General features: G+C 41.1%; 1 protein-coding gene across 1 annotated transcript in view; it reads right to left on the reverse strand.

The window, feature by feature from the left end:
- Positions 1-17,662, reverse strand: part of LOC109415536 (protein similar) — a 268,510-nt gene that overhangs the window by 225,915 nt on the left and 24,933 nt on the right. The window contains exons 2-5 of the mRNA XM_062846159.1: positions 5,218-5,405; positions 4,859-5,088; positions 4,406-4,794; positions 4,223-4,329 (exon numbers count right to left, since the gene is read on the reverse strand). Of these exons, the coding sequence (XP_062702143.1) occupies positions 4,223-4,329; positions 4,406-4,794; positions 4,859-5,088; positions 5,218-5,405 (914 nt within the window). The remainder of the gene's footprint in view (positions 1-4,222; positions 4,330-4,405; positions 4,795-4,858; positions 5,089-5,217; positions 5,406-17,662) is intronic.

Consider the following 17,662-nt stretch of genomic DNA (forward strand, 5'->3'; position numbering starts at 1 on the left):
TTCAGGAATTGCTTAAGCGGTTCCTTCAGTGATTTCTCCAGGAATTCATCCATGGTAATGTACCAGTGAAGGGGCGCTAAAATCGGGGAACCTTAACTAACTAGCTCTGAAATTACCGTGACAGCACTGGAAATAATGTGTCATACATCTCATCAGTCATCTGCTAAAGCATTACAATGGCCTTTTTATGGGATTTGCTACAAATTTTGGAATTCAATCAGGTGAGTAAGTACATGTCAAGATAGTATAAGACATCTACCAAAAATATCAGGAATATACTACAATTTTCGGTAAGGAAGTCATAAGAAATTTAGAAAGAAGTTTGTTGGACAGCTTTGAGGAAAAGTCTGGCGAATGGGCAGTTTGCATGCATCCGCTAAAAATGTTGTCATTGCTAAGGGATCTGTAAAAAATATCGCCAAAGAATCACACGGTGTGAGACCATATACTCCACTCATCGTGATCATCGACAAAGTGAGAAATTTACAAAAAATAAAGGAAAGTATGATTTTTACTTAAATTTGACAGTTCAACACTTAAACTTGACAGTTCTGTTAAGGAAATAACTGTCAAGTTTAAGTGAAAATAAATTTTAATTCTCTAACAGACCCTAAGTATATCATGAGGCATGCTTTTGGGTGCTCCACAAAACAATTTATTGATATGAAGTGGTTCGCGTGCCAAATAGTAGAAAACCCCTGCACTATAAGTCATCATAATACAAACTGCAAGTTTTAAACTGATTGGATAGAAAAATATCATTAAAAATGCACATAAAAGCGAGGTAAAATATACAGAAAATCGAGGGTCTATATAATCGAGGTTCCACTAAATCGCGATATAACTGTACCACAGTAGACAGAGATACCTTTGAGATGATAGAGTAGTTCGTTTATCTCGGATCTTTACGAACGACTGACTACAATAAGAGTCGTGAAATACGAAGGCAAAGAACGGCCACGATTCATGTCCCATGCTCGAAGTTTTCGAGCGAGGCGTTCCAAGGACTATCTTCCGCGTTGTACAGGAGAACGGAGTGTGGCGGCGAAGGATGAACCACGAGCTTTCTGCACTCTACGGCAAACTCGGTACCTATAAAAAAAAAAGACCCAGTAATTGACGGTTCCATGTCATTACTGAAACACAAAACAGTATGGAAACAGGCGGAAACAGGCGGAAATTTCACGCAGAAAAACTGCGCCGTCTTCTACCATGTACGATGACCGAGAATTTAACTTGTTGGCAGATAAAGTAATGGTAGCTGCAAGAAAACTTCGAGACTTTGGTAGAATAGAGAGAACGTTAGCGCATCACCGGTCACAATCCTTATTAATGGTCCGTCATACCTTCGTTACCTACTCATCATCAACCTAATTGTATGCAATCAATCCAAATTGAGAGCTTTCTAATTGCTGTTTTGGACGTGACATGCTGACCGTACTAAATATATGCATACTACACACACAATCGAACAACAGGTTCATTGTTTGCAAATTTTGTTTTCACTCGGCTACCGAAAATAATAATAATTCATTACGTAATCGGTGAAATCGAAATTTTGGCAGCAGTGCGGTGGTTATATTAAGGTGGCATGTCCCTTCAACAGGGTGAAAAGACAAAAAACAAAATCACACGCATTATAAATATTGATGGTTTTAAATTTAATACAAGTTGATTAGGAATGATAAACTAAGTATTCCCTTAGAAAAGGTCTGGGTTGAAGTATTTTGATGCAATGTACTGCCTAACTTTTTCTTTTTTGATCCAGCCTAATAAACGCCAAAAACATTTCCGCTCATTAGCAACGCCGGTCGCATTCTATGATCTTTGGTGCACACCCGCCGTTTGCATTTTCATATATCGGGTCGGTTGTGGTTACGCACCGGCATGGGCGTGTTTGCATTTACCAACAACCAACAGGCAGATTCGATTAATAGATAAAATTCAAATCAGGTTGGAGTTGCGAAAAACATGTATGTATACGTTTGGCAACAAGCGCACCAAATGTTGGCATTGATAATAATGGTTAGTGGTGAATTATTCAAATTTTGATCATTCGATTTCGATATTTTCGTGGGTTGGATCCGCCCGCCACTCAGGTGACATAGTTATCTAAGGTAGAGGCAGGGTTTGCGGTATTAATTATAGGTTTGTAGCGGTACCTTTGTTTTGTTTTACAAGAAACGATAAGCGTTTGGTTTCATTGAACTCAAGTTTGCGCTGCCAACGAATGTTTTACGATTCAATCGGGGAACAATTTATTATTATCGGATCGAATTGGTAGTCGAACAAAACCCGTGCAACATGAGCAACAAAGGATGTCTTTTAACCGTGCCTGACCATGCCCAACAGGGCAGTAAATTAGCAACAGAAAGGAATGAGTCTTGACATCTTATTTCATGTATAAAAAAGTATTCGTAATTTTTAAACTCATTCTTATTAACGTATTTTTTTTACTTATTCCAGAAGGCACATAAAAAAATATTTTTTATAATTTCTCAAAAAGTCTTACTACCATTGGAATGTGGAAAAGTATTAAAAAAAACAAAAAGCGGGAAAAGTGGAACGATATGGAGTAATATTTTACTTTCGTTCGAATGTGTGTCCCCATTGGCACCACGTACCGTAAACCGGGGTCAAATTGATCTTCGGGTCGAAATTGATCAGACGTTTTTCAGTTAGGTTGAGAATATTTTAAATAGTTTCCTTCCAAGTATCGTGCTGTTGAAAACTGATACTAAACGATATTTGCATGGAAACTATTTTCAGTATGCTTTATATAACGGAAAATCGTCTGATCAATTTCGACCCGGAGATCAATTTGACCCCGATTTACGGTACTACATCAGTTTTATATGGTGCCGTTTACCCATGAGTGGTGCTGCATTTTGCACTCTGTCTGTGATCCTGGTGTATTGTGTGAATCTTTTTCTTCTTGTTGTAAAGACTGGTGTGCCAATAATGTAAGTGTTGTAAAGACTGGATGGATTTCATTTACGGAATTCAAGTACACACGCTTTCCACACTTCCATACGAATGCAAAATGGTAATTGGCAGTGGAAGCTCTAATTTGACCTTCTTATTGCATCCACGGTTTGGGTCGAAAATGATCCAAATGTAAAAAATAATAACTGTGTGGAAGCGCTCATTGAACTTTAAGCTGACAAGCAGACTTTATCCCAGTTTGAACAAAGAAGAAAAATAAAAATGCCAGTCAGTTTGTTTAAAACTTATTACTTAAAAACGATTTAGTGGTTTTCAAGCATTTTCAAGATTCAACCATTTATATTAGTAGATCGGCCCATATAGCCGAGGCGGTAAACGCACGGGTATTCAGCATGACCATGCTGAGGGTGACGGGTTCGATTCCCGGTCGGTCCAGGATCTTTTCGTAAAGGAAATTTCCTTGACTTCCTTGGGCATAGAGTATCTTCGTGCCTGCCACACGATATACACATGCAAAAATGGTCATTGGCAGAGGAAGCTCTCAGTTAATAACTGTGGAAGTGCTCATAGAACACTAAGCTGAGAAGCAGGCTTTGTCCCATTGAGGACGTTACGCCAAGAAGAGAGAGAGAGAGAGATTAGTAGATCGGCTACAGATGCACGTTTTCTTCTATTTAAGATATTTGTCCCATACTATATTTACAACTTAGCTGCCTTTAATTTAGCGTGAAGTACCTATATTTATTTAGCAGAAAATAATAGACAGTACATGGCTGCTCCAAGTTTCATAAGGAACGGATATTGATAGCATTTAATTTATGCAGGACGTTTTCATTTCAATTTCAACTTTCTGTTGTCTATTTTTGTTTACATACAATATTGTACATTACATAATGTCTGTTAATGCACATTATGTGCAAAGATTAATTCATAATGCAAACTGAACGAGGTCAACATTACAAATCAAGTTAGCTAGTACAGCGTATCAAAGCAGTTTGCTACACCAGAAACATAAAATTTTATGCGTAAATTTAATTTAAAAATTACGTGATTTGCGACGGAAATTGGTCTACTGCTGTATTCTTGACTGCCTAAGCTTATGGCTTGCTAGCTCCCTTGTAAAAGCCAGCGTGCTAAACGGACCAGAGCAGAAAATTGCTTGCTCGCAGGGAAAAAGTACTTTTCTCTCGGTAGCTTCCTACCAAGAAGGCTACCCACTTAAATTTTATGTCATCATCGTTAAAACATTAGAATATTGCGTCTGAGGTTCGCTTACCATTCTTGAAGGTTCCCATCAGGTGATCCGAATCGACGCCGTGATGACACTCGTACAAAGACTTGCCCATCAAGTCAGCCGGATTGTAACCCAACAGGGCGAACATTCTGTATTGATATTTAAAAGAAAGAACCCAATTTAGATTGATATTTTGTTTTTGTTCTCAAGGCTCGCAGTACTTACTTATCATCAACATAGCTAAACTTCATATCCAATGAATGCTTGCTCAGGAAGGTGCTCGAATCCAACGGTACCTCGATGTTGGAGGGATGTGGCAACGGGCGGGCCACAGCCACCAGCTGCCGTTGACCGTTTTCCTTGCATGCAATGTGACCTGTTACGTGAATCACTTTGTACGAAGCACTTTTGATATTGACGCTCCTGCCACGACTGGTCAGGGTGCATTTGAGCCGCAGGAAAAAGTCACGATTTTCCATCGGTTTACAATCGCTATTAGCTACACCCTTAAGCAGCTCTGACGGACTATGATGCCGTCCGTTAAGTGCTTCTCGTAACTCTTCATGGTCACACTGGTGACTGTATTCCCAAATTGGTTGCCCCATCATGTCGATCTACGTTTGAAAAAAAAAATCATATCAGTAATCGTTACAAATTTGTGGAACCAAGTCATTGTACCTGAGACAGGCCGAGATAATCGCTAACATTTTCCGAGATATAGGTGATATCTCCATCAGCAGATAGAACTAGCAAGAAACCATCCAACGAAAGGAGGGCTAGCTTTTCCCTTTCCAAAGCTAGCTCATTCATAGCTGGCTTTGAATCTTCCTCCATATCAACATCATCGTCCGTAGCTTTACCATCCTCGGCCTCGGCTATGATACCTTCTTTTTTGTCCGCCGTTGGAACTAGATGTGAAGTGGATGAAACAGAAACGAAAGCTTTTAGTACAACGATAGCGTTGCTGCCATCTACATGCCGAACCACGAACGACCGAAAGCTTGTGCATTTAGTACATATAATAAATTAATACATACCTAAATCGACCATATCGCGAACTTTGAGATACGCTATTGATAGACGCATAACTGATGCCTTGTCCAGGTGGTCGACATCCTCCTGGCGCATTGGCAATAGGCTTGCCAAATCTTGGAAGATTTCCGTTTCCCGGGAGCGACGGCATCGAGCTGCATCGCGAGATTTCTCTTTGCGCTTCTCATTGTTCCTGTTGATGGAAAGAAATAAAAATGTTGATTAGTACAGATAAATATAATGACATAAACGTTAATGAAATATAGGTATAATTTCCATTATTTAGCATTATTCAGCAGCAAATCGATATCACATTTTGATATCAATTTATTTAGAGTTGTGGTGATTCGAACCGATGAAATAAAGATATGATACGTTTTACAACTAATAATTCAACGTTTTATTTCAGTATAATTATCGCGCACGTTCCTTCGATTCTTTTCGGTAACTGACAGCCCGTCAGCTCGTCGTCGTCTCTCTTCCCTTCTTCTTGAATACTGTCGGTTTCCAGGGTGGTATGCAGCGAGTAGTTTTGCATCCCACAGAGCCCCCCCAGTTACACCAAGAACCTAATACGGTGGCCACTTGGTGTGACTTTCGTTTGACGATCGTCTGGAGGATGCTCTTTCAAATGTGAATTACATGTGAAAGCAGGCTTCAATCGATCAATGGATATTCGATGGGCCTTTTTGGAAATTAGCACGTCCATGAATTTGTCGTCACGCTGTATTATCTCGTACGGTCCTTCATACGGATGCTGAAGTGGTCGTTTCACTGAATCCACCCTGACAAACACATGTGTACACGATTTCAGTTCTGCTTCAACGAACACTTTTTGCTGATCATGATGACTTGGATTAGGTGCCTTCACATTTTGGAACGACTGGTGGAGTTGCTTGCAAAAATCTGAGCGATCGACAGTGGATGCTGGCGAATCGAAAAACTCACCGGGAATACGTAAACCTTGGCCATAAACCAAGTCTGCTGCTGAACACTTCAAATCCTCCCGGTATGCAACACGTAGCCCGAGCAAAATCAGTGGTAATTCAACGAACCAGTCTTTCGGGTTGACGCACATGATGGAGGCTTTCAATGTCCTATGAAACCGCTCCACAATACCATTTGCTTGCGGGTGGTATGCTGTAGTCCGAACATGGTGAACGCCAAGCATTTTGGTTAATTCATGGAATAGCTCCGATTCGAATTGGCGTCCCTGGTCTGTTGTTATATTTTCAGGAACACCAAACCTCGCGATCCAAGTGGAGCTGTGTGTGCTGTGATGTCCGTCAGTGGAACAGCTTCCGGCCATCGAGAAAAACGATCAATCATCGTGAGCAGATACCTATGTCCTTGCGAAGGTGGGAGTGGTCCAACGAGATCAATATGAATGTGCTGGAACCGAGCCTTGGGGAGATCGAAATGTCCCAGCGGAGACGTAGTGTGACGATGTACTTTTGAGCGTTGGCAGGTTACGCAGTGTTTCACGAACCGGTTGATATCGGCGTTCATGGAAGGCCAAACAAAGCGCTGTGCTATGAGCTTCCTTGTTGCCCGGGTACCGAGATGCGCAATCCCATGTAAGTGCTCCATAACGTCATTGCGATGTGATTTGGGTACAAACGGACGAGGGCAACCTGTTGAAATGTCACAATATACTGTATTACTGCATTTGTTCAACGGTTTTTGTTCGAATTTCAAGGACGTGGAGGAGGATTTCATCAACTCGAGCAATTCCCTGTCATGTTTCTGATCGCGACTGATTGATTCGTAATCGATCGAAGTAGGCGACAGGACACTATCAACGCGCGATAGTGCATCGGCGACGAAGTTTTCCTTTCCACTGACGTGTTGAATGTCCGTAGTGAATTGCGATATGAAACGCAAATATCGTTCCTCATGTGGCAGACGAGAACTAGATTCAGATGTCAACGCAAATGTTAAGGGACGATGATCCGTGAAAATGGCAAAATTCCGTCCTTCAAGGAAATGTCGAAAATATTTTACCGCCATTTTCATGGCAGTTAGTTCACGGCCAAACGTGGAATACATACACTGAGATTTGGAAAACTTTTCTGAATAAAAACCCAGTGGTTCCCAAAGTCCGTTATTGAGCTGCTGAAGAACTGCTCCTGCAGCCGTATTTGAAGCGTCGATCATGAGGCCAAGCGATTTTGAAGTGTCAGGGTAGTGCAGAAGCGTGGACTCTGCAAGTGACTGTTTGCATTTCTGGAAACTTGATCGTGCGGCTTCTGTCCATGTGATTTTCCTGGAATCATTCTTCCGGTTATCCGGAATAAGTTTCCTCAGTTCCGCTTGAATGTCCGTTGCATGCTGAATGAATCGTTTGTACCCATTTACCAACGCAAGAAAGCGCCGCAAATCTTTTATACATGTAGGTAAATCGTAATCCATAATAGCTTGCACCCGCGCTGGGAGTGGTCTCACGCCATCACCACTGACAAGGTATCCCAGAAACTCCACTTCGGTGCGTCCGAAGGTACTCTTAGCTACATTTATTACCAAGCCGTGTTCACGTAGCCTCTCGAAAACAATTCGCAAATGCTCGCGGTGCTCCGCGGAAGAAGAGGACGCTATGCAGATGTCGTCTATAAAGACCACCACGAAATCCAAGTCGCCGAAAATTTTATTCATATAGCGCTGGAAGGTTTGGCTGGCATTACACAAGCCAAATTGCATCCGCGTGAACTCAAACAGTCCAAATGGAGTTATTACAGCTGTTTTTGGAACGTCGTTTTCTTCCACAGGTACTTGGTGATAAGCCCTTTCTAGGTCTAGCGTAGAGAAAATGGACTTACCATGAAATGAGTTCAGCAGATCGTGGATATGAGGAACCGGATATCGATCCGGAACGGTGGCTTGGTTCAAACGACGATAATCACCCACGAATCGCCATTGTCCGTTCTTCTTGGGCACACAATGGAGTGGACTCGCCCAGCTGCTACTCGAAGGACGACAAATTCCTAAATCGCACATCACTCTGAATTCTTCCTTAGCAGCTTTTACTTTTTCGGGATGCATTCGCCGTGCTTTCGACGCAGCTGGAGGACCTCGAGTGACAATATGGTGGGTGACGTCTTTCTGGATTTGGGATTTCATCGTCGAAGGTAGAGTTATTTCACGGAAATCGTTCAGGAGTTCTCGATACGGATGATCGGTGTTTACGACAGTAACGTTGTATAAGTTTGTTGTCGTCACATTTCCAGGGGAGCCTAAGCCGGTTTTACCGTCTGTCAACCGTTGATGTTGGAGATCGACCAAGATCCCGAAGTGAGCTATGAAATCGGCCCCAATAATCGGCATCGTCACGTCCGCAATGATAAAGTTCCATAGAAACCGTCGCCTGAGTCCAAGGTCCGTGTTCAGAAATTTTGTTCCGTAGGTTGCTATTTTGGTTCCGTTTGCAGCATGCAGGGACTGCCTAGAAAGCTCCCCGCTCTTTTCTCGCCTGTTTGCCGGTAGTATCGACACGTCGGATCCAGTGTCGATTAGAAATCGGTAGTTTGTTGTGCGATCGTGGATAACCAATCGGCGGCCTTCGCGTACATCCCCAACCCCCGCCGAGATCGGTTGGGACGGACCTAGTTTTTTGATGCGAATGAACAGGGCTGGCGACATTGGCGGGCGTTTGTTCCGTAGTTCCGGTGATACCAGCAAAGCTCCCCCGCCTAGGATTGCCTATTCGTCGAGAACCGTGTCCTTGAAGCAGATCGGCTTCGCGAGCGTCCGAATGATTTCAGCTTCCGGATTTCGGCCGTGAGTAAGTCGATTTCTGACCGAAGCTCGTTTTCCGCCGTGCTGACCGATTCTTTGCCGCTAGCAGCAACCGCAGAGGCTTGTACGCTTACTGTGTCCACCATTTTATCGGCCATTTCTGCTATTTTAGCAAGCGTTCCGTCGTGACAAGAGATGATAGGGCGAATGTTTGCCGGCAATCGCTGAATGAACAGCATCTTCAGCAAATTGTTGTCAACTCCCAAACCAGTAGACAACTCCTGCATTTTGGAGAGCAGGTGGGTAGGACGCAGGTCTCCTAAGTCATGCATTCCGAGCAAACGTTCCAAGCGATTTTCCGGAGACAAGGCAAAACGGTCGATCAGTCGCTTCTTCACGGCGTCGTATTTGTCCGTGGCCGGCGGAGTGGTAACCAAATCGGCAATGTGGCATATTACCGATTGGTCTACCTTAGCAACGATGTGATGAAATTTTGTTTCATCTGTGGTGATTTTTGCCAGCGCGAATTGCGATTCCGCCTGGGCAAACCACATGACCGGATCTGTTTTCCAGAAGTCCGGGAGTTTAACACCAACTAATGCAGTTTGAGCAGCTGCTGGGTTGTTGGCATTATCTGGCTGGGCCATGATTTTTGAGGTTAGAATGTGGACTCTTTTCTTGACCGAGAATTCTCGAAGCCGGAACGTTTTTATCGACTGAATTCGATGTTTCGCGACGTCGCGGGTCACCAATGTGGTGATTCGAACCGATGAAATAAAGATATGATACGTTTTACAACTAATAATTCAACTTTTTTTTTTCAGTATAATTATCGCGCACGTTCCTTCGATTCTTTTCGGTAACTGACAGCCCGTCAGCTCGTCGTCGTCTCTCTTCCCTTCTTCTTGAATACTGTCGGTTTCCAGGGTGGTATTTTTTTTTTTTTCCTTCTAAACCATAGGGGGATAAATCTGCTCATCAGACACCCTAACAGGAAGGTTAGGGTAGTGTGGGGATGAGGCCGTCTTCTACAATGCCGGTAGAAGCCAGGACTACTCTCTCCTCGACCCACTAAAACACATTCCTATGGTCGCCAAACCCTACGTCTCTCCGGAACCACCAAGAAGGTATTGCTTCAGAGAGGGGCTAGTGCATATCGCACCCTCAAGGTTAGCTGCCGTAGCCTAGCAGCAACGAACATCGATGACTCGCACTGGAGAGTCCATCACGATAGCATGCTGGCGCTTAGCCAGTTTCCCGAGTGGTCCTCGCCACTCCCTTTGTCCTCGGAAGGCGGGCAGGATCAACCCCGCCCGCGCCCTACTGCTGAGCGGACATCAAGAACTGATGCCCACATGCAACCCGATCCGACCTGCTGAAGGCAAGGGTATCACTACCCTTCAGGCCTTATCAGCTGCATCCGTAGGTTGCAGACAGCAGGGTCTCACCTACCCCGACCCTTGCCGGGGACCCCTTTCCAACCGCGGGCTCAGATCCAACCCAGTAGACTGACGCCACGACAGCACCGCTACCGGGACTTCCTCTCCGCGGCCACTTAATCGCTGTAAGGGTCGATCTCGACCGCAGGGCACCGGTATGACCTACGAAGCCGACTTCGAACCCCTGGACCACCTCTTGTACTGCATCTGGACTAGCCATTCTCCGAGTCCACGCGCCACCTCCTCTGTAGCTCCCAGACGATATGGGTGATTGCCGTTGAAACGGCATTCCAGCTAATCTCATCCCTACACATTCTCTGGACCAAGTTGTCCGGAGTTGTGTCCTCCCCGCATGTGGCGAACATGCGGTCACGCATTGTGCGAAAACGCGGGCACACGAACAACACGTGTTCCGCCGTTTCCTCTAAACCATTGCACACTGGGCATTCGGGAGAATCCGCATGCCCGAAACGGTGTAGATACTGTCGGAAGCAACCATGACCTGTAAGGACCTGTGTCAAGTGGAATGAAACTTCCCCATGGCGCCTATTAGTCCAACTATCTACCCTCGGTATCAACCTATGGGTCCACCTTCCTTTGGTGGAACTGTCCCACGCGCGCTGCCATTTGACCATAGAGGCCATCCTGACAGTTTTGCGTATGCCTCTTGTGCCGCGCATTTCGAAGCACTCCATGTCCTCACTGATAAGAATGCTGATAGGCACCATACCAGTAATGACACAGAGAGCGTCGTGTGACACGGTACGGTACGCGCTTGCAACCCTCAGACACATGAGCCTGTAGGTACTTTCCAGCTTCCGTCGGTAGCATTCAGTACTTAGCGCGGTACCCCACGCCGGGCCGCCATACCTAAGTATGGACGTAGCAATTCCAGGGTGGTATGCAGCGAGTAGTTTTGCATCCCACAGAGTAAATTAGATGTCAAATTTTGTTTTATTTTTGCTACCACTTATAAGCCTTACGTTTTTAAGTATGGGAATATAGATTCAGCAGCGAATTGATACCACATTTCGATATCAGTAAATTCCTAAAGTAAATTCGATTGAAAGTTTTTATGCAATTCAGTATCATAATTTCAATTTTATATAACTCATTTTGGTATCATATTGGTGATTTTTTCGAACTGGTTCATTGTGCAACTTAAACGAGTTGCATAATGAAAAATAGTTACAAAATGTTAATAATTCAACTCATTTGGGTTGCATTATAAACATTATGCAACTCAAATGAGTAGTATAATGAAAAAAATCATTGCATAAAACTTTGTATGGAACTCGTTGCAAAACTCGATTTTTTCGGCACTCTCCGAATTTATCTAACTCGCAAGCCTCGTTGAATACATGTACGACTCGTGCTGAAAAAATCAATTTTTTGCATTTCGTTACATAAATAACTATTTTGACTATCACTTCGAAATAGCAGAAACCGTTTTCAACTTGCTGTCACAGGAACATTTCTCTGCTCTCATGTGAGGTGTTTTGACCGATAAAACGACCAAAACAATAACATCATGTGTTATCACAATTTGCAATGCCACAACGTCCGGAGGGGGGAATAAAAATGAAAAATTTTTGCGTGACGTTTTGCTGGTTCAGCAGAGAACCAGGCTTTTTGCAGTTGAGATGGATCTAAGGGCTTGAACGTTCAGGACGACTGGAAGCGATACGCCCAGGACCGTGACCAGTGGAGGCAGATACTTCATTCGGCGTAGACTTGGGCGTAGACTCACCGCTACAAGTTGTAGCCCATCAAGTATCAAGTAAGTATTCGCTATCTAATAAATTTTCAGATTATGCATTTTTACCACCCTCAAGGTAGGTATGTAACCCAAGCCCATAATGCACCGCAAAGTGCCAAGTCAAACTAGCGTGCAAGTGTGCGTTTATAGTATTTGCTCTTGTGATCAGAGTTGATGTACACGTGCTGTAGTCCCATGTACGGGAGCCACATTGCAAGCAAGCTTCCAGGAGCACTGTACATTTTGAGACTGAAAGTTGTGCGCCTCATTTTTCTCAAGATGTGTCTCATGAGCTTCGTCTCATGCGCTGATTAAATTAGAAAATTTCACGACAAAAACTCCCTAAACGAACGAGAATCGAAACCTTAACCTTTGCATTGAGAGTCCCTAATGGTATCGCATAGGCCAACCAGACACTTGAGTTGTGTACGGAAAAAAGTTGTTGAGGTTCTTCGTTACCAAGATGTTTTTCACCTTAGATACCATAACAGCTCACGCAGCGCATGACACGAGCTCCCCGGGAGCTATGCGCCAAACTCGCACCCACCAGATTTTCGTGAGCCTCCTAGCAGCGCAGCACACTGCGATTTTGAAGAGCTGGGAGACAATTTGGTGTGAGGCTCGCTGTCACATTTTTGTACACATGAGCAATGGGAAACTCTGCTTGTGATACTCTGCTTTGCGGGTTCGCACACCGAAGTCTGACATTCACCCAAGGTTGCCATGATTTGATGATTTTGCAACTTTGAAGGACCAAAAATATGCTTAGAACTGCGATATTTCTATTCGTGTTTGAGTTATTCACAAACAAAAACTACCGAAAATTAACGATTTTAATTTTTTTAGATTCCAAAGGAAGCTTACTCTATTTTTTATCGTCAAAAAATATCATGTTTTTATGAGGACCACATGATCTTGGATTATGGACTTCAAATATAAACATGATTGTTTTTAACTGAAACGATCACTTTGCAATATTGTATTTTTGACATTAAATTTTTTTTTGCAAAAATAGGAACGGCCTAGTGCTCACTGTTTACTTTTCGCGCCAAACAACGTATTATTGACATGGAATCAAGGGGCAACACTAACTGATACTAACATGCTAATACTTTGGCGAATACGTTAATTTTTATTTAAATTTAGTGAATTTCATCAAAGTAGGTACGCAAACAATGTTTCAAATAATAAACACGAATAGACATCACATGCAAGCAGTGACGAACATTTGGATTTTATGTGCATAATCAATTGCAATGCCTCCAGTTCCGATTGGTTAACAAACACAGAAAGAAACCCCTGTCTACAGGGCCAAGGGCAGTTTCGTGTCTCAGTGTACTTCCAATACAATCCAAGTATTTGATGCTAAAATAGTAAACTACATATTATTGGTGTCAAATATTCAATAATATCAAGAATCCAATCAATCATTTTTTTTTTGTAAAAAAATAGTTATTTATGTAACGAGTTGCAAAAAGTTGATTTTTTCAGCACGAGTCGTACATTTATCCAACGAGGCTCGCCGAGTTGGATAAATACGAAGAGTGCTGAAAAAATCGAGTTTTGCAACGAGTTCCATACAAAATTTTATGCAATGATTTTTTCATAATGCAACTCATTTGAGTTGCATAATATTCATAATGCAACTCAAATGAGTTGCATTATGAACATTATACAACTATTTTTCATTATGCAACTCATTTCAGTTGCATAATGAACCAGTTCGGAAAAAAATAGCCATTATGATACCAAAATGAGTTAGATAAAATGTAAATTATGATACTGAATTGCATAAAAAACATTAGTATATCTTAATCTTAATAATTGCAACAAATACGTGACTAGCCCCTAGCATGAGATCTTCTGAATCTAACCGCGTGTGTACTTTCCGTGCCGCACAGCGTACTCCCGTTAAGCAATTTTCAAAATCTAGCCATGTCGTTGAGCTCGTTCCTTATTATTATGAGAATTAAAATATAATATCAAACATTATTGCACACTATGCTGATTGCTCCGCTATAATATGACTCGCGGACGAAATAATTTGCCTAAATAGAAGCACAGACTTCCTCTTCTTCTTTATGGGTCGACGTCCCCACTGTACTATAAGATATCAGGCGGACAAAAATCGAAAAAGTGACCCTCACCAAATCTTGTTGTTATATTTTTTGTCGAAAGTGAACATTCCAATTAACAAAAGCCCAAAGTTTCAAATTTCTAGCACTTTGCGTTTCTGAGATATGAAATGGCATTTTACGAAAAATAGAACTTTTTGCCGTATAAGCTCGGTTTATCTTAAATCAATTTTAGACCATTTTTTTCATGAGAAACCCTTCAGTTTACAATACATCATTGAAAAGGTTACTAAAAAAGCTGTAAGAAAAAAAATAAAACACAAGGTTTCTATACAGAACTAAATTATAAAAAATCACTGAAAGGCGTTGAAATATTGAAATATCGCAAATATAAAATATTTTGATCAGCAACTTTTTTTTTGCGCTGGATTGCGCATATCCCAGCAATTTAAAGCATAATCTGGGCCTATTCTAGAAAGTTACGGTGAAAAAGTTAGCGCATAAGTTGCGCAACTTTGGAATCAAGCTTCTAAAAAATAGGACATTTCAGTTCAATTTCATATTTTTTTATATACAGGGGATAGTCAAAATGATCGATACAGGCAAAATTTTCACTTCACTCAAAAAAATTTCAAATAGCTGTAACTTTTCAAAAGGTGCATCAAATATTCTCAAATTTTCACTGTAAGATGATCAACTAGTTGTGTATCAGTGGTTCAATTTTGGAAAAGATCGGGCTATTCTGTACGGAGTTATTAAGATTCTAGAAAAAGGTATGATGTATCGATGGCCAACTTTAAGCTGTTATATCTCCGGAATCAATGAACCAAATGCAATGAAATTTTGACCATTTATGACTTACATAATGAAAAACGTTTGACTCAATTTGAAAATTTTAACAAGCAAAAAAGTTATAGCGATTTATTTTATTCTATGATTTTTAAGTAAATTGGCCTATTTTTAATATGCATCCAATTACTGTTGTAATTTATTGCTGGCTATGTTTATACTTTCCTTCAAAACATATTTATATTCAACACATTTAGAGGGAATTTAAATAAACTATAATTAGTATTTTGAATATTGAAACGATGTTGACGTTTTGGATAATTTGGTGTTTATTAGAAAAATAATCTAATTGTTATAATTTTACTCGGCGTTGAGAATTCTATGTTTAGTCAAAGGTTTTTCAGAGCTCATTATATAAGTCATAATTGGTCAGCATTTCATTGCATTTGGTTCATTGAATCCGGAGATATAACAGCTCAAAGTTGGCTATTGGATAATTATACCTTTTACTAGAATCTTTACAACTTTGTCCATAATAGCCCGATCTTTTCTAAAATTGAACCACTGATACACAACTAGTTGATCATCTTACAGTAAAAATTTGAGAATATTTGATGCACCTTTCGAGAAGTTACAGCTATTTGAAAAAAAAATTGAGAAGTGAAAATATTGCCTGTCCCGATCATTTTGTCTATCCCCTGTATGACAATAGCAATTGTATCGCTTTCATATTTTTACAAGTAGTGTATGGACAGTTCCATATGAAAACCAAAAAAAATCTATTGATTTGCAATCAAAGTACGGATCGATTTAATTTCATTAATTTCAAATTTACTTTAAATTAATAAGTATATACGCCCTTTTGAAAAGTTAAGCTAAAAATACTGAAAAAGCAAATTGTTTTATGGGTTTTCAGTTGGAGCTGCGTGACAGCTTGTTTGTCAAGGCTGAACTCGTTATTCAAATTTCATCTCTACAAAGACCAATGTTTAGACGAAATAGGCTATGTTGCCCAATTTAACACTAGTTTTTACATTGTGCCCAATCGCGCTGCCATAGTGCCGCGTGAAAGTGAGTGAGAGTGCGCGTCCAAAGGATTTTCGTGGATTTGCTGTTGTTGATATTATTTTTTGCGGCTTCGCACACGCGCACTCCCACTCTCACCCGTAACTATAACGGCGCCCTAAAGGTGCCATTACAATGTTTGTCATTATGACAAATCAAGCCTAACTTTACCAAAACACCGTATGTAACATATGTAAACAAAAAAGAGTTTTTTACACGAGGCGCTGAATCTCGTTAAGGGCTACTTGTATCACTCATCTTTGGGGATGATTTGTGAAAAAATATTTGGAATTTTCACGTTCCTAAAATGCTCAATGTAGGAATTGCTATGGGAACAGCGAACTTCCGCTCCGTTTTTCTCCATTCGTGAATTTTGTTAGATACGGTGTTTGGTAAAGTTAGGCTTGAAATATTTGCCATTGAAGTCCGACATTTTTCCAACGTTGCTATGATTCAGGCTGTGTTGGTCATTTGTTGGGTTTGTTTGGCCAAATATTTGCCACGTCTAATGGGACCTTAAGTAGTTTTAATAAAAAAATGCATTTCCCTCCCATAGATGTATTAGCCATTAGTCATTAGGGTGGGTCATCGGAACATTTTTGTCAGATCAAGGTTTTTTCGACTCCATTTGGGGTCCTTAACAACTGACCAAAATTTGAGAGGGATCGGTTACGCCTACGTTTTGCGCATCGCGATTGAAATTTGTATGGAAATTCGTATGGGAAAACGTGCTTTTTTGTATTTTTCCTATTTCATCTACTAATTTAACTAAAGTCATAATACTAAACCCGTTAAAGTATAGTTCATGATATACCTTACAACTTTGCCGAAGACAGCAGGGTGCTAAAATCCTCACAAAAAAAGTTATTATGCTCCAAAGTGAGGTACAGTCGAACCTCCATGAGTCGATGTTCCTTGACTCGATATCGACTCATGGAGGTAATTTTTTCCATACTGAAAAATAATTTCTGGATTACTATGATGGTCCCCAAAAAAAGCTTCCCAAAGGATTTTTGTTCCACTACTCGATATTTCCTTGAGTCGATGGTCCCTTCAATATCGACTCATGGAGGTTTTACTGTATATCGAAATATATGCTGAAAATGACTTTTTCTGCCATCACTGCCCGCTGGGTCAATTATAAACTGCTATAGCACTTTGTGGATGCATTCTATCAATTTGGTGTCTTCAGCAAAGTTGTTTGGATTTACATGCTCTTTGAATTGCATTTGGACATTAGTTAGAAATTTCACCGCATAGGTGGCGCTGCGATACAAACTTTTTTATTTCGCATCCTAGAGCTTTGGCGTTTTCGGCAATGTTGTAGAACATGAAAAGTTATGAAAATTTGTCGAAGACACCAAAGCTCTAGCACTCAACCCAGCGAAGTTATAGCGAAAATAGTAAATCCTATCTCAAACTCTACGTTTTTGTACTACGTCTGACATATGTACTACATTGCAGCTACCTTGAAAGTAGGTAATTGTACATATTAAAATATATATTTGAAAATACTCCTTCCTTATCTGCCAATATAACTAATATATTACGAATGATATTACTTTTAATCATTATAGTGCGAGGTATACAC

The sequence above is a fragment of the Aedes albopictus genome, chromosome 1, assembly GCF_035046485.1.
Source record: "Aedes albopictus strain Foshan chromosome 1, AalbF5, whole genome shotgun sequence".
NCBI classification, from domain to species: domain Eukaryota; kingdom Metazoa; phylum Arthropoda; class Insecta; order Diptera; family Culicidae; genus Aedes; species Aedes albopictus.